The sequence below is a fragment of the Pseudorasbora parva genome, chromosome 7 (genome assembly GCF_024679245.1).
Source record: "Pseudorasbora parva isolate DD20220531a chromosome 7, ASM2467924v1, whole genome shotgun sequence".
NCBI lineage: Eukaryota > Metazoa > Chordata > Actinopteri > Cypriniformes > Gobionidae > Pseudorasbora > Pseudorasbora parva.
Window position 1 is genome coordinate 46,341,948 of NC_090178.1, and position 25,802 is coordinate 46,367,749.

Consider the following 25,802-nt stretch of genomic DNA (forward strand, 5'->3'; position numbering starts at 1 on the left):
TCAAATGTTTGTAAATGCAGACTGTATGATTTCATATACCTGTGTATATGTAAGCAGTGTGTTCCAATGTGTGTATATATTTAGGGGGCTTTTTTTTAATTATTATTTCAGAAGCATTATTTAGGCTCCTCTATTGTTATCCTAAACTTCACAGGTAAGATTCTAAGTGGGAAATCTGTACAGCAGCTATAGAGGAACGGAAAGACTGCTTCTGTGAATGTGCTGGTGAAAGTGCGCAGATGTGTGTTAGTAACCGGATCAGAGAATGAAATCGTTCCTCCGTCCCAGTCCAGCTTCACTCGAATCACCTTCAGTCTCTGTTCAACAGCCAAATGCGTGCGAGCCATCAGCGGTGACTGTGACGTATACTGACCAGCCATATAACGCACACGCCACACTCCAGTGTCGAAGAACATGTGCCCTTTTTTCTGGTTAGATGCTGCTGTTACTCCAACAGACCAGCATGTGTTGTTTTCGACTTTCACATCCCAGCTGTGCTTTCCAGAGTTAAAGCCCTCAGAGCCCAGCACACAGTGATAATAGTCAAATCTCTCTGGATGTTCTGGATACTGTTGTCTATCAGCGCTGGATTTTACACAGGTCAGATCATCAGACACGAGCAGAAGAGGATATGCAGTGTTGGGGTCCAGTGTGACAGGAGCTGAGAAGAGAATACAATTGTCAGAATACTAAACACATGTACTGACCATTGTAGGCATGATTTTTCTGGTGAGTGTAAATCCATTGTGTAATTATTCAAACCCACTGATTGTAACTATCTCCTGCATCTTCTCCCAGACTTTGAACCTCAGGTTCCCCAGGTGTTCTGGCACATTCATCAATGCTCCAGTAGGAACCTCTGGATCCTGCAGTGTGATCTGGGCTCTGCCATTACATTCGGGAGTTAAAAAGAAAGAAAGCACTGCAGAGAAAATAGTAAGAGAATGGCTCACTTACCTTTTTTCTGAGAACATGAAGTTCTGCAAAACACAAAAGAGGGAAATAAGATGCATGTGTACAGGATCAAATGTCTTACTTAAAGGTGGGGTAAATGTTATTTCAAAACTGTTTTATAAAAGTTTCTCAGCTGAGTACCAAAACAAAGTTGTAGCCGATCAGCAGTAAGGGGCGTGTCTACTAATTATGGTGAGAAGAGGGCGCTAAGTGCACGTCATTATTCAAAAGACATGACTCACAGGACCGACATTAGCTGAGCGACAAGAAAGAGAGAGATGGAAGATGAAAAAACAAATGTGGAAAATGTGTAGAACAAAAGAAGGCTTGGGATCAGGATATCGGATCAGCTTTCCACAACTTAAGGAGAGCGAAGGCCTGCAATCGGAGGCAGAGGTTCACTGCAAAAAAATGCTTTTCTTACTTAGTATTATTTTGTTTCTAGTCTAAATATCTAAACATTCTTACATTAAGAAACATTTACTAGACAAGTAAAAATTGTCTTGTTTTAGGGGGAAAAACTCAAAATTAAGAGTTTGCTTAAAATAAGAAAAGAAATCTGCCTCTGGGGTAAGCTAAATAATGTTGTTTTAAGATTATTTACCTGTTAATTTTGAGTTATTTTCCTCCAAAACAAGACAATTACTTTTGCTTGTTTAGTAAATACTTCTTGTTTTAATAATTTTTAGATGTTTGGACTAGAAACAAGACAAAACATTTTTTGCAGTGCATTTGTCTTCTCGAGAGGCGAGTAAAATTGGTTTTGTTTCGTTTCACAGAACTAATATGCTTGTGTGTCATGTTTGTTTGTTTGTTCATTTGCAATCGTATCGTCATTTCACCTCAGCGATGATAAAGACCCGTTCATTTCCACAGCCGATAAACCACAGCTTGCAGTGTGTCCGAACAGTAAGATAATAAACTCCTAATGTATGTTTGTTTCTTTTGGTTCCTTTTTTAGTGATCAATAAAACCCGCTAATCTGGTCATAAGTGTAATATATTCGTTAGTTGGACTGTCATGCACGTGCTCTTGAGTTTTTCATGAGAACTGTGTTTGTGTTTTTAAGGAGGTAAGGGATGACTTTTTCATTGAACATTTGTATGGTGCGGAGCTGTCAAAATAGGGGCGAGACCCTTTTGGGGTAGGACCGTGTTTGTTTTGGTGATTTGAAATATTATCATCGGTTACCAGAAAGCACTTACCCCACCTTTAGCCCTCAACTAGTGGTCAACCAATATAGATTTCTTTGATGCCGTTGCCAATGTCGATATCTTAGGGGAGGGTGGCTGGTGGCCAATATAAAGCAGATGGCTAATATACAGTCCCTGACAAAAGTCTTGTCGCTTATCTATTTTCTAGAAATACCTGATATTAACCTGACTTTTAATGAATCAATTGGTGTTAGAAATAGCTCATATGAAAAGCTAAAACCCTCCCAAATGATGTTTAATGCACCGAAATAAATAATTTTCACAGAAGAAATATTTATCATTTAATCAAGACAGAAAGGTCAAATTTTGGCAAGACAAAAGTTGTCGCCTATACAGAAATGTAACAAATTTACTGCAAATACAAAAATATGTCAGCAAATTAAGTTGTGGTGCTGTGAGATCAAAATTTAATATCTTGTATGACTTCCATGAGCTTGAAGGACTGCATCCATGCGGTTTGGCAAGGATTCATACAATTTATTGATGAAGTCATCAGGAATAGCTAAGAAAGCAGTCTTGCATGCCTCCCAGAGTTCATCAATATTCTTTGGTTTCGTCTTCCATGCGTCCTCTTTCATCCTACCCCACATATGCTCAATGATGTTCATGTCTGGTGACTGGGCTGGCCAATCCTGGAGCATCTTGATCTTCTTCGCCTTGAGGAACTTTGATGTGGAGATGGAAGTATGCGATGGAGCACCGTCCTGCTGCAGAATTTGGCCTCTTTTATGGTTGGGAATATAAGAGGTAGCTAAGATTTCTTGGTATTTTAGACTATTGATGTTGCCTTCCACCCTGCAGATCTCTTGCACACCCCCCTACTGGATGTAACCCCAGACCATGAATTTTCCACCAAACGTCACTGTTTTCTGGGTGAATCTCGGATCCATTCTGGCTCCAGTAGGTCTCCTGCAATATTTGCAGCGACTGTGGTGTAATTCAACAGAAGATTCATCTGAAAAATCCACCTTCTGCCACTTTTCCTGCGTCCATCCTTTTAGCAGGCTGTGGGCCTTGGCAAATGCCACCCTGTTTTTCAATTGTATTTTGTTCAGTGCTGGCTTCTGGGCACTGATTCGACCATGGAGGCCATTGAGGCAGAATCCGACAAACTGTTCTGGTTGACACAGGGACTTCAGGTGACCAGGTCTCGTGGAGCTCTGCTGCAGTGGAAAATGGGCTGGCCTTGGATTTTCGAGCCAACAAACGGTCCTCTCGAGCAGTTGTCTTGCGGGGTCTGCCTGACCTGGGCTTGTCAAAAACGTCTCCAGTCTCTTCAAATCTTTTTATTATCCTCTGTACTTGACGCTGAGACACATTGAAGGTGTCTGCCACATCAGCAGTGGATCTGGTCTTCAGCCTCTTGATAATCAAAACTTTAGTCTCAGGGTGAATCTTAGGCATGTTTGCAGAGGTCTAGTTGCAGTTGATGTGAAGGTCTAGTGTACTGGGGTTCTTTTTATACACACTTGAGACCTAATTGATCCATTATTAGTCACAGGTGAAGCTCATATGACAAGGTGACAACACTTATGTCTTTGCAAAAATTGACTCAATGGGCTTTACCAAGCTGTGAATATTAGAATACTTTTTGAAAGTTTAGTTTTTCACTGAAACATTATCACAAAAGCTGGTGGGATTAAAATGAGCCATTTCTTGTAAAAAAAATCTTGATTAGAAATATATTTCAGCGGCACTTTAGGTCAATTTGTACACAAGCGACAAGACTTTTGTCAGGGACTGTATATCACACTATTCAAAGGGGTGGTTGATTATGATTTGACTTTTATAACTTTAGTTAGTGTGTAATGTTGCTGTTTGATAATAAACAACGTCTGTAAGGTAACAACGCTCAAAGTTCAATGCCAAGGGAGATATTTTCTTTTAAAGAATAAGTGGTTGTAGGGACTACAACGGGATTCCTCCCAACATCACAAACCCTAAAATGTATATAACCCCAATGCTTCACATTGGACACAACGGCCAAAGAGAAGAACTTACGGCCAACTTTAATGTATCACTTTTAATGTCTTTGTTTGTTGATAAATACAATGATAAATATTGTATAGATGAATACAATAAAACATTCAACTGGAAATACAGGTTAGTTCTTACTTGCAGAAAGGTCATGTTGGCAGCGTCTAAATCGTCTTTTAAAGCTCTGATGTTGATTGAAAGAGATTCTATTTCTCTATCTATTTGTTCAATCCTCTCTTTCATCATCTGCCTCTTTTGATTCTCTTCCTCTATCAGTGCAGATATTCTGAGCATCTCTTCATCCTGTAGGAACTGATGAAGCCGCTCAAACTCCTCCTGCAAACGTCTCACAGTCTGCTGAGTCTGAGCCTGCCAACAAACACAAAGATGCTTTTGCATCATTTCTTCTACTTCAATCATTCTGAAAAAATATATATATATATACAGTGGGTACGGAGAGTATTCAGACCCAATACAATGTTTCACTCTTTGTTATATTGCAGCCATTTGCTTAAATCATTTAAGGTAATTTTTTTCTTATTAAAGGGTTACTTCAGCGATTAGCATATGGCTTTGTATCAGTAGAAGCCCTGGAGTATATTCAAATGATTGTGCTTCCCCCTCCCTCATATCCCCGTGAGACAAGAGATTTATGCATTTTATTTCTGGAAAAGTTCAACATATGATGCAAATTGATGATATTTGCATCATCGGAGGAAGGTTTGGCCGAACGCTAAAGACTACAGCCAGCAGAGGGAGCCATTTCCGCATGTTTTGAACCCACGCATGAGGGATGGAGATCACACTCAGAGCTCAGCTCAGCTACAGCACTCATTTAAACGGAGCTATGGTGAGCAATGTAAGTCTTTTAACTTCTCAAATTAATTTCTATGAAAGTTAAGCTTGCATAGGCATGAACTGAAAAGCGGCAGAAGGAACTCGCGTTTGTGAATGTATGCCGCGAGTGTAGTCGCGATTACCTCAGCTCTCATCACCAGACCTCATCAGCTCATTTATCTGACTCCTGCAGTTAGTGCTCAGTGCTGTGAGACTCGCGCGGTGACTCACTCATTATATTGAACAGACACGTTCAGTTTTTAATTGTAGTGTCTTCTCCAACTCAGTCACTGTAATCCAGTAGCGGTGGCTTTGGGAGTGGCCTCACAGGGCAGTGAAGCATTCTGGGAATTGTAGTCTTTCATCCCCATGAGACAAAAAATACATTTTCTGTCTTTTCTCAGTCTAGAAAGCACCAAATTAAAAAATAATTTCACATTTCTACTACATTGATGACCCAGTTTAAATACAGATTCATCTTCCCAGCGCTAAAGTACCCCTTTAATGTACACACAGCACCCCATATTGACAGAAAAACACAGAATTGCTGACATTTTTGCAGATTTATAAAATAAAAAAACGGAAATATCACTGCTCCTAAGTATTCAGACGCTCAGTATTAAGTAGAAGCACCCTTTTGATCTAATACAGCCATGAGTCTTGAGTCTTTTTGGGAAAGATGCAACAAGTTCTAGATCTGGGGATCCTCTGCCATTGCTCCTTGCAGATCCTTTCCAGTTCTGTCAGGTTGGATGCTAAACTTTGGCGGAAAGCCATTTTCAGGTCTCTCCAGAGATGCTCAATTGGGTTTAAGTCAGGACTCTGGCTGGGCCATTTAAGAACAGTCATGGAGTTTTGTGCTTAGGGTCATTGTCTTGTTGGAAGGTGAACCTTTGGTCCAGTCTGAGAGGTCTTGAGCACTCTGGAGAAGGTTTTCGTCCAGGATATCCCTGTACTTGGCCACATTCATCTTTCTCTCGATTGCAACCAGTCGCCCTGTCCCTGCAGCTGAAAAACACCCCCACAGCATGTTGCTGCCACCACCATACTTCACTGTTGGGACTGTATTGGACAGGTGATATTTTTCTCCACGCATACTTAGAATTAAGGCCAAAAAGTTCTGTCTTGGTCTCATCAGACCAGAGAATCTTATTTCTCACCATCTTGGAGTCCTTCAGTTGTTTTTTTTAGCAAACTTTCATGTGTCTTGCACTGAGGAGAGGCTTCTGTCGGGCCACTCTGCTATAAAGCCCCGACTGGTGGAGGGCTGCAGTGATGGTTGACTTTCTACAACTTTCTCCCATCTCTGGAGCTCAGCCACAGTGATCTTTGGGTTCTTCTTTACCTCTCTCACTAAGGCTCTTCTCCCCCGATAGCTCAGTTTGGCCGGACGGCCAGCTCTAGAAAGGAGCTGTGCTCTTAGGAACCTTAAGTGCAACAGGTTTTTTTTTTTTGTAACCTTGGCGAGATCTGTGCATTGCCACAGTTCTGTCTCTGAGCTCTTCAGGCAGTTCCTTTGACCTCATGATTCGCATTTGCTCTGACATGCACTGTGAGCTGTAAGGTCTTATATAGATAGGTGTGTGGCTTTCCTAATAAAGTCCAATCAGTATAATCAAACACAGCTGGACTCAAATGAATGTGTAAAACCATCTCAAGGATGATCAGAAGAAATGGACAGCACCTGAGTTAAATATATGAGTGTCACAGCAAAGGCTCTGAATACTTAAGACCACGTGATATTTCAGTTTTTCTTTTTTAATAAATCTGCAAAAATGTCAACAATCCTGTTTTTCTGTCAATATGGGGTGCTGTGTGTACATCAATGAGAAAAAAATGAACTTAAAGTATTTTAGCAAATGGCTGCAATATAACAAAGAGTGAAAAATGTACATTCAGACCCCCTTACATCATTTCACTGTAAATTCTCACCTTAATGTGTTGTGCTGCATCATCAAATGATTGTTTAATTTCTTTAAAGCTCTCAAGTTTTTCTTGTAAATGTTTTAATGCAGACTTCAATTCCTCCTGAAATTAAATAAACAGTTGGTGTTTGTTAAATCAATGCAACGTCATTAATATCAATATTATGCAAAAGAGTAGGTCGATATCATTAAATGAGGACCTATTATGCAAAATTCACTTTAATAAGGTGTTTGGACACAGATGTGTCCACTTTACATTGAAGGAGGGAATCTCCTCAACCACCACCAATGTGCAGCTCCACCTGGATGATGCGACGGCAGCTATATTGCGCCAGAACGCCCACCACACACCAGCTGATTGGTGGAGAGGGGGATGATTAGGATGCCATAATGATCAACAGAGTCCAATGGGCAAATTTGGCCAGGATGCCTACTCTTTTTTTTTCCCCCAAAGGACTTTAATGATTAATTTTTTTATCGGTTTAACGTCTCATCTGAAGGACGGTGCTTGTTACAGTACAGTGTCCCCATCACTATACTGGGGCGTTAGGACCCACACAGACCACAGGGTGGGCACCCCCTGCTGGCCTTACTAACACCTCTACCAGCAGCTACCTGGTTTTCCCAGTTGGTCTCCCATCCAGGTACTGACCAGGCTCAGCTCTGCTGTCAGCTCTCTTAGCTTCAGTGGGAAACCAGTCTTGGGCTATAGGGTCGTGATCTGCCCTATTAGCATAGACACACCCCTGAGTGAGAAGCACAGAGATGACATTTCTGTTTACTAGCTGTATCAGTGCTAGAGGATTACAATGGCTGCACCAAAAACACATCCGGCATCCGAGCCACTGAGAACACTGTGATTGAATTTCATTTTCGAAAGAAATGTTCAGAAGAAAATCGATGCCGTAGGGCGTATGGTCTAGTTATACATAGGCAATAGTCGGCTCAGGAACAAACAGGATTCAGTCCAGGAGGGTCAATCATTCATTTTGGAGTCTGCTCAAGCTGTCAAGTCCGTCTTTTCACCTTTACTGCATAACACAGACGCACAACATAAGTTATAACTGTAAATAAACTACACTACACCTGTTCTCTCTTCATGCAGCAGATATTCTCTGGCTCTGAAGGATCTTACAACAGTTCCCACACCAGCGGTTTATAGACTATCATGACAGAATATGCTAATCAATGACTTTGAGAGTCATAAATTCATCAATATCCATTCAAAACGTCCTGTCTCATTCTACATGTCATCACTTCGTCTTGAGTCTCCCCATCAATGTCTGACTCCAGTTCGAATCCATTAGGCTGAACTGAACACAGCTTACTGACGGTTTCTGACATTTTCAGTGCGTGAGACTGTCCTGTTTTGTTGTTGTGTGAGCTCTTGAAGCTCCGCTCTCTTCTTGAAAGGGGGCGGGAGCAGCAGCTCATTTGCATTTAAAGGGACACACAAAAATGCCGTCTTTTTGCTCAACCTCAAAAAGTGACTGTTTTAACATGCTATAAAAATTACCTGTGGGGTATTTTGAGCTAAAACTTCACATATACACTCTGAGGACATCACAGACTTATTTTACATCTTGTAAAAAGGGGCATAATAGGTGCCATGTTATTATTAAATGCAGTGATTCCCAACCTTTTTTTGTTTTTGTTTTTTAAAGATGATTTTTTTTAAATTAATTAATTTTGTATTATTATTAGTAACCAAAACTAGGTGTGTTGATAAATTCATTAAACACAATTAATTTTGTCATTTAAGATTCCATATTTTTTAAATAAAAAAAATTAATGAGGGGAAAACTGATATCGTCACCCTTTTATTCAGATATTATTAAAAATGTGTTAAATATTTTATATGTATATTGTGTAGTTGTGCTAGGAGTTTTATTTGTGATAATGCAACAAAATCATACATTTTCCTCACTTTATTTTGATTTTCTCAACAAAAACAGAATACATCAAACAAATACAAATACCATTGGCATGTCCCATATATGCATTATAGTCTGTCTCTCTTGTTAATAAAAAGGACAGTGGAAACATAACATGGACCGTTCTAAGTAAAAGAAGAATAATAAGAAAAATAATTAAAAATAGAAGGAGGAAGAAAATAAAATGACAGTACAAGTACACACAATAAACGGAAGAACAGCAACTAAAAGACGGGAAAAAAGACAAACCCTTCCCCCTCCTTCCTCTCTCCCCTCCCCCTTAAATAAATAGAATAATAGAGAATAAATAAATAATGATAGTAAAGTAAATAAAGAACCATTAGAAGCTTAGTCATCCAAAAAATAAAAATAAAATAAAAAAATAAAACATCTACAAATTAAAATCACAGGTGTAAGGAGATATTCCTAAATGCCAGAGGAGATAGATAAACCGGAGTTTAAGAACATTCACTTTCCTGCACAATCTAGGAAAGGACCCCAAATTTTATAGAAGTTATCAGAAGATCCCTTCATTGTATGTCTGATTTTTTCTAGTTTGATAAAATAAAAAATATCTTTAATCCATGACGGATGAGTAGGGGGTGTAGGCGATTTCCAATTTATTAAAATTAGACGTCTCGCCAGGAGTGTAACAAAAGCTATGAAATCAGACTTATATTTTGGGATGGCAAGCGTAAGGGAGAGAGTGCCAAATAAAGCTGTGACAGCCAAAGGTTCAACGTGAATTCCAAGAGTTTCAGATAATGTTTTAAAGATCTGAGACCAATATTTGTGTAAAGATGGACAGGACCAAAACTTATGCGCCGTAGTCGCTGGAGCTTGATGACAGCGATTACACATCGGATCCACATCAGAATATATTTTAGAAAGTTTGACTTTGGTCCAGTGAGTGCGATGAAGGATTTTGCACTGCATCAGTCCATGTCTGGCGCAGAAGGATGAGGAGTGCACGCAGTGTAAAATCTTTTCCCATTGTTCTTCAGAAATATTTTCTCCTATATCCTCCTCCCACTGATCTTTAATAGATGCAAGTGAGCTTTCAGATTGAGCTAGTGAGCTTTCAGAGGCGCAGATTGCTTTATAAAAATGGGAGAGCATACCTTTCATAACATGGATAGATTTGAGGAAGAAGTCAATGGGAGTAACACCAGGGAGGTTAGGAAACTGAGGGTGTGTGTCCCGGACAAAACTGCGAACCTGCAGATATCTAAAAAAATGGTGCTTTGACAAAGCATATTTTTCAAGTAGTTGCTGGAAAGATGCAAAAACATCATCTATAAATCATACATTTTCAATCCTTTTTGGCCAGGCTGTCATATAATAAAATGATGAACGCATGCAAAACCAAGAGAGAACCAATTCAGTTTTAATAGCTGATTTTGTTTTAGTGATAATAATGTATGCTTTTCCTGTGAGCTTTTTGTTTTCCTATGAATTATTATTTTATTTTTTTCACAGCAAAATACAACCTGGAGCTGTAGTTTGCCTTTTTTGCCAAATGATTCTGTCCGATAAATACCTTAACTTAACTTTAGTGTTTTGGTTCTTCCTTCATATTTAAAAATATATATAAATCTAAAATATTTTCCTCATATGTTGATGATTTAATCAAACTTGTTGGGTCCTTTAAGTCATAAATCCCCTCCAGACATCACTTTTGGTCAAATTATTCACTCAAATGATTTATGAAATGATCCCTTTCAAATAAATATCCAGAAGAAACCTCTCCTCTTTAAATGTCCTGTTGCACTAGACTATAATAGAAGCATAATGCAGAGACTGGACCTGTAGACAGACAGGCATGAAGGTGTTTTTACCTTTAGAAGTGGAGCGACTTCCTCAGCGGGTCTGAAAGCGTGGTTGAGGTGTTTCTCTGAGTCTCTGCACACCACACACACAGGCTGTTTATCATCCAGACAGAAGAGTTTGAGCTTCTCTCTGTGAGCCTCGCAGAACACCTCAGAAGATGAACTCCTCTTCCGGGAGAAGGACTCGCAAATGCTCCGCAATGCGAGATTAGCAGGCGGATGAAATCCTGTGAATCTCTTCCTGCAGACGGGACATTCCTGAAATCCTCTGGTACACATCTGTTGATAACAAGCTCTACAGACACTGTGACTACACGACAGAAGCACGGGATCGCTGAAGATGTCGCAGCACACAGGACACTGCAGATCATCCTCTGATATTTCACTCATTTTCAACCGCAGTCCCTCAAGTTATGTTTAAAAGACTTTAGAACTATGAGATCTTTTCCTGTCTGCTATCCCGGATATCCGTGTTCCGTTCTGAGGATCAGTCTAGCATGTTTATTATGTGATCATGTGATTATCATATCCACACCAGAGGTTAATGATTACTTCAGAGGACGCAAAGACAGTTTGAGCTCTCAGAGTGAAGGAAAGCTTTTATCTGTCTGTCTATCCATCCATCTGTCTGTCTAGCTATATGTTTATCCATCCATCTATCTGTTTATCCATCCATCCATACATGCATACAGTGGGGCAAAAAAAGTATTTAGTCAGCCACCAATTGTGCAAGTTCTTCCACTTAAAAAGATGAGAGAGGCCTGTAATTTTCATCAAATGATACATTTTTACTGTAAAAATAAAAGGTGCCTCGAGGAACCTTTTGGGGTTCTTCACTTTGCCACCCCGGCAAAACCGTCTGTAGATCCTCTAGGCACCCTTTCAAAAGAGGCGGTTCTCTGAGGAACCCTTCCTTATGAACCACCCAGGGTGCTTCAAGGCACCATTTTCCAATGCAGTCAGTTGTAACGTGTTCACACTGGGCATTTTAAGTAATTTGAGCCTTAACACAATTATAGGTAGCTTGATGCTCTCCTTCTGAATCCCTAAAAGATGCTGAAGAAAAGTCAGTGTATTTTTAATTGGTTTATTGTACTGTATGTTGAATAGGAAGGAGGCACTCATAGTGAGGCGTACTCCCATGGTTATGTCATCCGGTTCATGAGCAAACAGTTCCTCGCCATCAAGAAAAACTGCATTGCTGCTTTCACCAAATGGGTTTCCAGTGATCACCATAGTTGGTGTGAGGTTCTGTTGAGGCTGTTGGTTGAAAAAAGAGGGGTTAAGATACAATTTCATTACAAAACTTTAACATGTCTTCATTTTCCACATTTATCCAAAGTGACTTAAAAATAAGGAATATCACATTTAGCTGGTCACTAAGCTAACAATATACATAATATTCAAGGCCATTTTTCTTTGTAGCAGTGCCTTTATGGTTGTGGAGCGGCTAATTGCACAAAATCTCTATCAATAACTGGCATAATACTGGCATAGTCAAGAATCTCCATTAGTTGCTGCTGCAGTAATCATTAATAAATGGGTTAGTTCACCATTAGTAATACATTAACTCATGATTATCTGTGCATTAGTTAAGCATGAATTAATGCATATTAGTGCACCGCATTGTAAAGTGTTACTGTAAAAATACAGTAATATTGCATATTATTATTACAGTTATTACAGTGTGATGCATACTGGCATTAGGTAGTCGTCAATTAAATACAAACAGTTCTAAAGCAGGATAAACATTGTATGTGATTAATTTCATATTTTGAGAGATTAAAAGCTTAAAGGAGATTCTCTAGGTTTTATTCTTGCTGCTTCTTTTATTTGCTGTTCTTTTTTTAATACTTAAGTACAATTTTAATGTGGAATTTTTTTACCTTTACTCAAGTATGATTCTGGCCTGATACTTTTACTTTTAACTGAGTAAGATGTTCACTACTTTCACTTGAGTAATATTTTTGAGTCCTTTTTACACCTCTGATTATCTCCTACCTATATTATAAAGGACAATAACAGACGGTGTGGTGCCAAAAGCTGATTCTGAAAGGCTATCGTTACAAAGAGTGCTTTATAAATCTATTGTAACGCATTCAGTGTGGAAACGTTCATACATGAAGCTACAGATTTGATTTCAGTGTTGAGCTGCTACTATATGAACAGGGAGGAGTATGTTATAGTCAAACTCTCAAAATAGCAGTGCACTAAAATAGAAAGTTGACTAAACGGCTGGCAAATGTGTCACATATTACATTTTCTTGAACAGCTGGAGAACTTCTGTTTGAACAAGCGCTCGTGTTGCTGAGAAGACAGTCCCGGTTATCAGCCTTCATGTTTATTCCCTGCAGCTGACTTATCTAATCTGTCAGTTTATTGACGGCCGTGGACTGAACGTGGACCTCAGGCAGGATAACAGCACTCAGACCAGAGTCCCAGGACCTCTCACATGCACTCGCTCCAGCTCACAATGGCATGCGTTTGGACAGTTCTTCTTCTCAATGCTTTCATTGTCTGTGGCAGAAGTAACGCGTTGACAGGTATGTCTTCTAATCAACCCAGAGGAGCTTAGATTTAACTTAAAAAACAACTACACATATTAATAATAACATGGTGTTTATTGAAGAGCAAAGCTTTCGACGGCGTTTTGTGAATTTATTCACGCATGAGGTGTGTTGTTTTTAACGTGGAAGAAGTAAAGCTGATTTTAAGGCAGTGTGAAGGCAAAAGTGCAATTAGTACAAAAATTTGTTTGAAATTTAACATTTGACAGCTAGACTGCAATACAGATCAGTGGTAGAAAATTATATTACAACTGGATTAAAAAATCTATTAAAAATGGCAAAATGCCTCCCACTAGCATGCAATGCGATGCATATTGTTTTATAAATTTCTATTTTAATTTTTTTATTAAATAGTTAGATTTATTATTATGTATAATTAATTAATTAATTAATTAATTTGTTTTTGGCCTACACTAGTGACTAAAAGTGATGTCTGACCTGGGAAAATTAATCAAATATTATAAATGTGTTGATTTTATAAGCATAGTTGTGCTTTAGTCAATAGTTTTATTTGTGATAGTAACACGATGAAACATGCCGACATAATTTTTGGTCCCGCTGTTATACAAAGAGGCAAAAACAAGAGAGGACCAACAAAATATTAATAATGGCTTATGTTTTTATGTGCATTTGTATTTTTGCACAGCAATAGCAATTTTCCAGATCATGAAGTTTTTCCCCCATTTTATTTTTTAACTTACAAGACATTGAAGCCTAAATGAGGAGAAGCAGTCATTCCAGCAAACAGACTTTATGAGATCTGTAGTATCTCAGCAGTCTTGAGATGCTCATTATATCCCCAGCAAGCAATAGCCGTCATTTCACCGTCTAGGTTTACTATAGACCTGATATAGTCCGGCTATGAGTAGCCCACTTTTAGCCAAAAGAATCTTGAATTTGGTTACATGTAATTTTTGTCCAAATAACTTGTGAGATGTATAATATTCCATCATGTAAGCAAAGTTAACAGTGATTACAAGGTGTTTGGTTTCATTTCTTTAACGAGATATATTGATGGCTGTGCGTAGCCACGGTTTAGCTCCTATACAGACCGGCTATTCGTAGCCCACTTTTAGTCAAAAGACTAAACTGATTAATTGTAGTTTTTGGCAATGTAGCACATGATATGGTTAATATTACATCATGTTCACATTGTCAATAATATCTGCAAGATGTGTAATTTCATGTCATGGTCTATCTATAGCCACGATTTAGCTCTGAATTGGACGGGCTATGTGTAGTCTGCTTTTAGCCCACCCATTTGTAAACATTTGAATTAGTTTTAGCTTTGCTGTCCCGCATAACATTCACTTAAAATGTAAGACAGTCAAAGAAAATCGTAAGCTAGATATATTTGAAAAAAAAAAAAAAAAAATACAACTCTCAAACGCTAGATGGCAACTGTAGCCTGTGTTACTGACAACGGCAGATATCGCGAAAAACATTTCTGTCGGTTGGAGTGGATTGTTTTTTACACAAGAGGAGGACGAGAACGGAGAACAACAACGGGCAACAGCAAACGTTAAAGGACATTATTTGGCCTTGTAAGTATCTGTGTTTTCATTTTGACATATGCTCATTATATACATTATTTGTTATCGTGTATGAACGGCGAGATTTTAGCTAGGTAATATTGTAGAATAAAGCCATGTGGTTAGCATGCTACATGTACACCTTCAAGGGGATAAACATGAAACATGTGCAACCTATAATAATTTGTCATGAAAGCCACAAATATCCTTTTACTCTTTGGATCATTATATGAAAATATGAGTCTTTTTGAAATGGCAAGGCAAATTTGAATTGCACATTTCACCAAGCCAATAAGTCAGTGCTTTACATAAAGCAAGCAACATTGGGGAATTTAAAAAGTCAAATATAAGAAGACATTGTTTTATAAAAATAAAAAAAAACATGATAACAGGAGAGTAAAACTTACAGAGAAGTGTAAGAAATGTATCATCATTCCTTTCCATTTAATAAAAGGCAGGGGCAAGCAGTAAACTTGATTTAAAATAAATGAAGAGTTGCCACGGGACTGCAGGTTTTATTTGAGTTTGTTCAAGATATGTTATGTATAAAAACTGAATTCTGCTTCTCCATGTTTAGTTTTGACTCAGGGGACAGAAAGCAGACCTGTCCCAGATGACCCTGAGAGGATGGATCATAATGCAGCAGAAGATCAGAAATTCACTTTGGCCTTAAACCATTCAATGCTTTCCCAATCATGTATCTCATTGTTCTAATGCAACATAATGGCTAAAACATCTTTTAAACCCAAAAATGTAAATTCTGTCATTTACTCGCCTTCAAGTTGTTTCTTTTTGTCTGTTGAACACAAAAGAAGATATTTTGAAGAACCTGGGTAATCAAAAGCTTTATGGGCCCCATTGACTTCCATTGTATTTATTTTCCTACAGTGAAAGTCAGTGGCTACCATCAAATGTCTGGTTACCAACATTCTTCAAAATATATATTTTTGTGTGTGTTCAACAGAAGAAAGAAACATATACAGGTTTGGAACAACTTGAGGGTGAGTAAATGATGACTATTTTTTTTTTTATATTACGTTGTTAGTATTCCATATTTAATTTTATTTTTGACATATAATTTGGTCATTTTTATGTTTTAATCTTTTTGTATTATCTTAAGTTGTCTCTGTTGCTAATATTGTCTTTCTAAATAAAACCTTTATATTTAATGTGTTTTGATTGATTGTTATTTTTTAGAACCTGTTATATTTGAGTGAAAAGAATCCTTTAGCCATTTTGTTGTCTATTAAATGTATATATTAGTCATTCGTTAGCCGTCTATTTGATGACTAGTCTATCCTTGGGCTATGATTAGACGTCTATTAGATTTTCACTGACAGCCCAAGTTTAGACTTGATTTAGCCTAGACCCATATTTGCTGTCTATTAGACATATAGATGTAGCCATTCAGTAGCTGTCTAATCTTGGGCTATGATTAGACGTCTATTAGATTTTCACTGACAGCCCAAGTTTAGCCTTGATTTAGCCTAGACGTCTGGGCTGTGTTTAGACGGTTATTAGACGTCTTTTAGACGCAAAATTGCTTGCTGGGTCACCAGGCTGATTATTATAGCTATGATAATTAATGCACTTGTTTACCACAGGTTATTTCTGGCACATCTCAGACCTCCACTGGGATCCTTCTTATGATGACGGGAGTAACTCGGCATCAAAATGTGCTTCTAGTGGAGGCCGCCCGACCCCAAATGCTGGCAAATTTGGAGACTATTTTTGTGACTCCCCATGGGCTCTGATCAACTCATCGGTTAACGCCATGAGAGAGATCCTGCCCGACCCAGACTTCATCATGTGGACGGGGTATGTGCCAAAACCCTCCAGACTCACACGACTGGTAATGTTTTTGGTTTTTGGCCTTGTCTGTTCCGTTGCTTCTATTACTCTCCCCTTTTTTGTAAGTCGCTTTGGATAAAAGCGTCTGCTAAATGATTAAATGTAAATGTAAATGTAATGTGGAGTGGTTTAAAGTGTCATCAGTATGTGTTCGCATCATTCCCTAGGAAAAGCCAGTAGCATTTTTCCAATGGCTTTTGGATTATTGCAAAAACCACCAAACGTTTATGATTCTTATACAGTTTGGTCATCATGATAATACCGGCTAAAATACGATCGGCTAAACCAATTTTGTCAAAAAAAGTTAAAATAAGTAAAAAGCTACATCAGCCCGAAGCTAGTTATTTTAGTCTATAAAGTTTTAAATATGGATATTTTTATTACACAAATGCACCGCTTCTCTTCAGAAGGCCTTTTTATTAACCCCACGAGCCGTGTGGAGCAGTTATATGATGGATAGATGCACTTTTATGGACTTCAAAATGATCTGACAAGTCACTGCCGTTATAAAGCTGGGATGAACCAGGACACACACACACACTATATATATATAGTGTATATATAAACAACTCAATAAATAACCCAATTTTATTAATTTCAAAGAATTACTTTTCGAATTACTAAATCATTGACTAGTTTTCATTTTTAGGTGAATTATCCCTTTAACCGAAAAACCCATTGAAAAAACAAATTGACTTTTGTGTCGTTTAGTCTTGACTTTTAGTTTTGTGCTAAAACATGTTTCTGGCCTACAAAACTTGTACAAAACAGTTATCCCTGCTGCAGTCTATTCAGTTTTTCCTATTTTAAATTAGCACAATAGATTCACTGGCAGTCAAATGTCAAAATAATTTTCAGTCCAACCCAGCAGCAACATATATGGGCTCAGATCCGGCACAGTGTTGCTGTCTGGGAAGGCTTTAAAAAGTTTGCAGAGGGTTTTTTAAGCAAATATAAAATGCATCTAAAATGTTTATTGTGAGCGAAAATCTAGTGTCCAGCACACACAAAGTATAGTGTATGATACAATCCACATCCTGCCATTATATTATTATAATAAAGTGTACAATAATAAAGAGTAAGTTGGTGTTTCAAACATTTGACTTGTACTGTCTGACTAAAAGGATATATTTGCTCTCTTTTCCACAGAGACGATACGCCTCATGTGCCCAATGAGCAGCTGGGAGAAGAACCCGTCCTGAGAATAATCGGCAACCTCACACACATCATAAAATCTGTCTTTCCTAGTACGTGTTTCATTAGGTCTGCTTACTGCTTGTTTTTAGTTTAGTTTGTTTGAGAAATTCACTGTACATCTGTGTTTCTTTAGAGACCAAGGTGTATTCTGCGATGGGAAATCATGACTACCATCCAAAGAGCCAAATGCCTCCAGAAAAGAACAACATTTATGAACAAACAGCAAATCTGTGGCATGGCTGGCTGCACACTGCCTCAAAAGAAACCTTTAAAAGAGGTATAAACTAAAGCAGCTCGTCATTAACAATACACTGACACAAAAATACAAGGATGAGTTTGGTTGAAGAGGGAAATTTATTATATGTGAAATTTATGATTTATATGATATGTGATTTATATGATATATGATATGATATATGACATGATTGATATGATATATGACATGATATATGATATGAAATATGACATTGATATATGACGATATACACTCACCTAAAGGATTATTAGGAACACACACTAATACTGTGTTTGACCCTTTCGTCTTCAGAACTGCCTTAATTCTCCGTGGCATTGATTCAACAAGGTGCTGAAAGCATTCTTTAGAAATGTTGGCCCATATTGATAGGAGAGCATCTTGCAGTTGATGGAGATTTGTGGGATGCACATCCAGGGCACGAAGCTCCCGTTCCACCACATCCCAAAGATGCTCTATTGGGTTGAGATCTGGTGACTGTGGGGCCCTTTTAGTACAGTGAACTCATTGTCATTTTCAAGAATCCAATTTGAAATGATTCGAGCTTTGTGACATGGTGCATTATCCTGCTGGAAGTAGCCATCAGAGGATGGGTACATGGTGGTCATAAAGGGATGGACATGGTCAGAAACAATGCTCAGGTAGGCCGTGGCATTTAAACGATGCCCAATTGTCACTAAGGGGCCTAAAGTGTGCCAAGAAAACATCCCCCACACCATTACACCACCACCACCAGCCTGCACAGTGGTAACAAGTATTGTAACCCAATTGGTAACTGTCCAATTTTGGTGAGCTTGTGCAAATTGTATCCTCTTTTTCCTATATGTAGAGGAGATGAGTGGTACCCGGTGGGGTCTTCTGCTGTTGTAGCCCATCCGCCTCAAGGTTGTGTGTGTTGCGTCTTCACAAATGCTTTGCTGCATACCTCGGTTGTAACGAGTGGTTATTTCAGTCAAAGTTGCTCTTCTATCAGCTTGAATCAGTTGGCCCATTCTCCTCTGACCTCTCGCATCAACAAGGCATTTTCGCCCAGAACTGCCGCATACTGGATGTTTTTCCCTTTTCACACCATTCTTTGTAAACCCTAGAAATGGTTGTGTGTGAAAATCCCAGTAACTGAGCAGATTGTGAAATACTCAGACCGGCCCGTCTGGCACCAGCAACCATGCCACGCTCAAAATTGCTTAAATCACCTTCTTTCCCATTCTGACATTCAGTTTGGAGTTCAGGAGATTGTCTTGACCAGGACCACACCCCTAATGCATTGAAGCAACTGCCATGTGATTGGTTGATTAGATAATTGCATTCATGAGAAATTAAACAGGTGTTCCTAATAATCCTTTAGGTGAGTGTATATATTATATGATATATGACATGACAAGATTGATATTTGATAAATAATAGGATATGATTTTTATATATATATGATATGATACGATACATGACATGATATTTTGTACTATAAATGGTTTACAATAAGGTTTCATTAGTTAACATTAGTAAATGTATAAACTAACATGAACTAACCATGAACAGTACATTTGTTATCGTATTTGTTCATCTTTGTTAATTTTAGTTAATAAAAATCCAGCGGTTCATGGCTTGTTCATGTTAGCTCAGAGTGCATTAACTAATGCTAACATGCTTTTAATAAAGTATTAGTAAATGTTATAAATAACATGAACAAAGATAAATAAATGCGTTTTAAGTGCAGTTCATTATTAGTTCTTGTTAATGTTAACTAATGAACCTTATTGGAAAGTGTCACAATTACATTAACATTTGCATTAAATAATCTTTGTTAATATTATAGATAATAAAAATACAACCGTTCATTGATAGTTCATGTAAGCCCAGGTCCATAAAATCATATTATGTGTTAGTAATTACTGAAATTAACATTAACTAAAATTAATAAACATATTTATTTATTAATAATGTTAACTAGTGTTAACAAGTGGAACCTTAATGTAAAGTGTTACCATAGATATGATTATCTTGTACTAATTATACAGCTGAATGTCATATAAATATGATTATCGTTCACAGGTGGATATTACACAGAAAAGTTGCTGAATCAAACTGGCTTCAGAGTCATTGTGCTCAATACCAACCTCTATTACGACCAGAACAAACTGACAGAAAACATCAGAGACCCCGCAGAGCAGTTCAGCTGGGCTGAGAAAGTGCTGCAGGACGCTGCCAAAAATAATGAGAAGGTCACTTGCATATATATATATATGCGAGTTTGTCATTTCTCAATGTATTGTGTCATTAAGTTTCTTTGGTCTGTTTTACCCAGGTTTACATCATTGGCCACGTCCCTCCAGGGTTTTTTGAGAAGAAGCGAGACAAGGCCTGGTTCAGAAAAGAGTTTAATAAGCTCTACATCGATCTCATACAGAAGCACAGTGCTGTTATCCTGGGCCAGTTCTTCGGTCATCACCACACCGACAGCTTCCGCATGTTCTACAGTGCAAAGGGTACCGCAAATTGTGCTACACTTTCTGCACTTTTTTGGACGATTGCATTTCTCAAAGCATTTTCCCTCCTTTATTATTCATGCATCATTTTTAATCTTTGCCACAGTTGCCTTTGGCTTGCACACTAGAGACTAAAGTTATTATGCATTATGTGCAATGTGTTATGGCCACTGAAAAAGCATTTTTGGTTCCCCAAAGAATCTTTCCGATCTCTTCTTAAAACAACATTTATTTTCTAAGAATGAATAACCTGTTTCTACTATAAATAACCTTTTATGGAATGTAAGGTTTCCATGGATGTTCAAGGTTCTTCTTGGCAATGCAGATAAAGAATATTTTTAAGAGTATTATTCCATGGCTACTTTTAATGAACTCCTGAGATAGTTTTTTTTTAATTATATTATCGCCTAGCTCTGATCTGCTAAATGTGACTATAAGCCCTAAAGATAAGATATAATAAACATTAACTTCATGGCTTTATGTAAAGCTGCTTTCTCCAGACCAGAAGACAGTGAATGTGGATTAATCAGAGAACAATACATGTTTAACATTGTCCACAGCCCATGATTTCCTCTGTTGACACCAATGAAACCAATATTTGGCATTGGCATTTACATGAGTGACCAAAGGTTTGGCTATGGCTGTCCAAACTCAAACACTGACCCTGTGAAGGTCCTGAAGAACAGTTTCAATGGAAATAGGATGTGTACATTTACCTGTGCAGTGAGTTGAGCCGCTGTGGTTTTAATGTATGCTTTTTGGATACAGTCTAGGTAACATCAAATTCAGGCAGCTTCCTCTTTGGTTGACAGTTACTCCTGTTGCATGTGGTTCATCTTTTGTGGTGGTATGCCAACATTACACTGAATTTCAAAAGACTGGCTCTCCTGATGACAGATGAGCCGCATCAACAATTTGCCCTAGGTCTACTAGGATTACAGTTGTGCTATTGCTCTGTCAACTCTTTCCCCACAAGTGTTTTTTTAAAAGTTGCTAGTCAGCTGTAGCATTTTTGATAATTTTCACAAAATTTTCATGGCCCCTAGAATATTTTGTTGCTGGCGGTTGCCAGGAGAACGGTACTCGCCTGACTGCATTGTGCCAAGTGTAAAGTCTGGTGGAGGGGGGATTATGGTGTGGGGTTGTTTTTCAGGGGTTGGGCTTGGCCCCTTAGTTGCAGTGAAAGGAACTCCTAATGCTTCATTATACCAAGGCATTTAGGACAATTTCATGCTCCAAACTTTGTGGGAACATTTTGGGGCCTTCCTGTTCCAACATGACCCCTTCCTGTTCCAACATGACTACGCTCCAGTGCACAAAGCATCAGTCCATAAAGACATGGATGAGTGAGTTTGGTGTGGAGGAATTTGACTGAACACCTTTGAGATGAATTAGAGCGGAGACTGAGAGCCAGGCCTTCTCGTCCAACATCAGTGCCTGACCTCACTTATGCGCTTCCCAGAAGAGTTGAAGCTGTTAGAGCTGCAAAGGGTGGGCCGACTCCATATTAAACCCTACGGATTAAGAATGGGATGTTATTAAAGTTCATGTGCATGTAAAGACAGGCATCCCAAAACTTTTGGCAATATAGAGTGGATGTGAAACCTCCAACAGTATATTGGCCAGTGTTTCAGTTTCATTGTCTATTCCTTTACACAGGATCACCAATAAATGCAATGTTCCTGACACCAGGAGTTACGCCATGGATAACAACATTACCTGGTGTGAAAGATGGTGGAAATAATCCTGGAATCCGCATCTTTGAGTATGACACCAAAACACTTTTGATCAAGGTAAGATTCACAAAATAGTATCAGACCAGGGGTCTATTGCACAAAACTGGGATAAGGGATTAAGCCGGGATATCTTGGTGATCCTGGCTCAATGTATCCACTAATATACAGTTATGTTTCATTATCGTTCTTGGTGTGTGTGCCTTCGGGGTACGTTTGCACATTAGCAGTGTACTAATTTTTGCATACAGATCACCAAGATATCCCGACTTAATCCCTAATCCTAGTTTTGTGTAATAGGCCCCAGATCCGGCCCAAATCTGGTACGTGTGGATCCAATGCGTACCAGATGTGGGCCAGATCTGGATCATCCAACACTATGTTGCTGTCTGGGATGCACCCACAATAAAAGTATATTAGAAACTTTAAACATATTTACACTTCTTTTCTTGGTGCTTTGTGTCCTTAAGGATATAGTTACCTACTATCTGAACTTGACATACGCAAACATGGCACGTGCGCGCTGGGAGAAGGAGTACCGTCTGACGGAGGCGTTTCGCGTGCCGGACGCCTCTCCTGCCTCCATGCACCGTGTGATGGAGCGGATAACCAGCGACAAGTGTTATCTGCAGAAGTATTTCGAGTTTAACTCGGTGGGTTATGACCTGACGGAGTGCCACGCTGACTGCCGAATCGATCACGTGTGTGCGGTGAGGGAGGTGGACTTCGAGGCCTATGAGCGTTGCGTGCTAAAGGAAGAAGGATCGTCTGCCGGACCAGCGCTGTTTACTCTGCTTCTGTCTCTGATGCTGAGCCTGCTGTGTTTGAACTGACCATCAATCTTGTAATATTGCCAGATGACCAGTGTGTGTATTTAAAGTAGCTGAACAACTTTTCTTACTATTTATATAATTGGGGCCAGATTTACTAAACAGGGCAAATTAATGTGAGAGTGCAATTCCATAAAAGCACCTTTGGGAGTGTAAAGTTCAGCGTGTGATCTACCGACGATCCTCATATTAAAGAACTCGACGAATAATTTCCATAATGACCAATACAATATAACAGGTAGCATCTGGTTTAAGACGTGTTTCTTTTAGGTGGTAAATAATGGCGCTAACACCAGTAAATCGACGAGCACAAACCTTAGTAAATCACCTCAGATGATTCATCTAAATACTCTCCTCGCATAAATGTTGCGTCTGAAAGGGAAACTCCTACAAATGCATATACAATAAGATCAGCTGCAAAAATAACCCTGCCCACACCTTTTCAGTGCTTATTTTTCACTGCGTGTCTTTAGTTAATCCAGACAGTAGTTTTTTGACGGCAAAAGAGGGTTTGTGCTGGAGCAAGCTGTTAGTAAATCTGGCCCCATATTATGATTTGTTTATATTTATTGAATTGTCTACCGCCAAAAATTAAAATGTTGCCTATCCCTTTAAAGTCGTCATTAACTGAAGGTTTTTCCCTATACAGTGCTGCAGGAATGATGTATTTTGTAGGCCAAAACCTAGAAACGAGTAGCATTTTAACATTTCTGCTTCCATCATCCTGCACTTTTTTCATTGTTTTTTGAATGGGGTTTTGGTTAAAAGCCTGAAATAAAGTCTGTTGTGAACACAAACTCAAGATATTTGCACATTTTATCCTATGCCATGAAATACATCAGTAATATCCTCTTGTGATTATTTTAATCCTTTTACTTGTCTTTTCAAGTGTCTACGGGTAAGGACACACCAAACCAGCGCCACAGAACTAGCGCTGATGAAATCTGACTTGTGTTGTTGCCTGCACGGGGGGAAAAAACCCCACATTTGAACCATAGACTGTACAAAAATGTGGACGTAGTGTCCGTGACGCCACCCATAGGATTCCGATAATCCGTTCTGAAGCGTGAAGTAGAGACGAGCTGGCCGTCGCCATCTTGGCAGCACGTCATCGCACGTAACTCCTGGATAACAGAAAATGGGCAAAGAGGTGGGATGTGGGCGGAGCTTAGATGACGCAATGACTATAGACGGCGGATAAATGGCTATCCACCTGTCACTCAAAGTAACCACGCCCTTAACTTAAACTCTGAGGAAACCTGTACAGGGTCCTGTATATACTTTCCATTTTAAATGTCTTTGGAGGAGCTCTGACCTCATATGTGGGACCATTTGACTTCGAGTCTCTACTTTCTGGAGATATGCATCACTTTGGCATTTGTTTTACACAAAGTAATGTATTTACACTAAATTACTCTGGTGCCATTTCCGCCTGTATTTGGCCGACCCAAATTGAAAAGCCTCCCATACACACATACAGTGGTCTAGGTTCAAAATGTTGGTGTCATTTTACAGGAAACCCTTTAAAGTTACATAAAACACTGCTAAAAGTGATTAACATGTAAGTATATGTTGTGTAAGCTGTTATAACCCCCCCCCCCTCCAAAAAAAAAAATAATAATAATTTTTTGACCTCGTTTTGATTTTTTAGTATAAATCAATTTTTGAAAGTGTGTAACTCAGGCCCTGTGTGCTCTAGGACCCTGCATACACGTTGGGCTGCTTCCAGTATGTATAATTTATTTAATGACACTGGAATATTGCATTTATATCACTGTATATGGTGGTGGGAGGAGTAGCAGGGTCGGGGGAGGGAGGGGGGGTCATCTCTTCAGTCCTATTTGAATAAATCTGGCATACAACATAACAGACAAACTTATTTTTTCCACTATTTTCAGGAATTTATGGAAAAATCCCAAACTGTCAGCAGGTTTCTAGAGCACACAGGGCCTGAGTTACACACTTTCAAAACTTAATTTATATTAAAAAAATCAAAAAGCGCCTATTTTTTTTTGGGGGGGGGGGGGGTTATTGCCGCTTAGACAGTATATACTTACATGTTAATCACTTTTATCAGTGTTTTATGTAACTTTAAAGGGTTTCCTGTAAAATGACACCACAATTTTGAACCTAGACCACTGTATGTGTGTATGGGAGGCTTTTCAAGTTGGGTCGGCCAAATCCAGGCGGAAATCCCAAAAAATGGCCCTGAGTGTAAGAGGTTAATTATACAGAACTTTAAGGCTTTATATAACGTAAATTAGTTATAAAAAAAATTCACCCCCCTCACAGTTGTCATGAAGGGCAAAATTAGCCGTATAGACCAAAACCACAATTTGTACCAGGCTGTAAACATGTTTTTTTTTTTTTTTCCTGTAAAGTTGGGCATTTTAACATGGGGCTCAATTAGATTCTGCTCCCGACAACAGCCGACTGTCAATTATCACGCGCACACTGAAAAAAACTAAGCCAGCTTGGTGTGTCCCGGGGCTTAACTGGGACTACAGAGGCTGTCTGACATTGAACATCATCCGTAGAACAGGTAAACTCATCTACTCACTTATTTGCTGTGTTTATGATCATGTTCCCACAAACTATTCTAAATCAAAATTTTAGGGACAATGTTTTTTTTTTAAATAAAGACTGAAAGAGTTGTCGGAGACCAAGGCTGCGTCCGAAACCTGGA

General features: G+C 38.8%; 2 protein-coding genes across 2 annotated transcripts; one reads left to right on the top strand and one right to left on the bottom strand.

Moving 5' to 3' along the window:
• On the bottom strand, positions 1–11,158 carry LOC137083425 (E3 ubiquitin-protein ligase TRIM35-like). Its single transcript, XM_067449364.1, has 6 exons — positions 10,680–11,158; positions 6,915–7,010; positions 4,284–4,514; positions 958–980; positions 767–885; positions 1–661 (listed from the first exon to the last, which is right to left on the bottom strand). The coding sequence occupies exons 1-6, from the start codon at positions 11,058–11,060 to the stop codon at positions 117–119; spliced, it is 1,395 nt and encodes a 464-aa protein (XP_067305465.1). The 5' UTR covers positions 11,061–11,158; the 3' UTR covers positions 1–116.
• smpdl3b (sphingomyelin phosphodiesterase acid like 3B) lies at positions 10,925–23,908 on the top strand. Its single transcript, XM_067449363.1, has 9 exons — positions 10,925–10,941; positions 12,943–13,213; positions 16,374–16,587; positions 17,770–17,867; positions 17,951–18,094; positions 20,120–20,289; positions 20,373–20,553; positions 22,213–22,346; positions 22,757–23,908. Exons 2-9 carry the CDS (start codon positions 13,123–13,125, stop codon positions 23,117–23,119), a joined length of 1,395 nt encoding a protein of 464 aa, XP_067305464.1. The 5' UTR covers positions 10,925–10,941; positions 12,943–13,122; the 3' UTR covers positions 23,120–23,908.
• Positions 23,909–25,802: the final 1,894 nt, after the last annotated feature.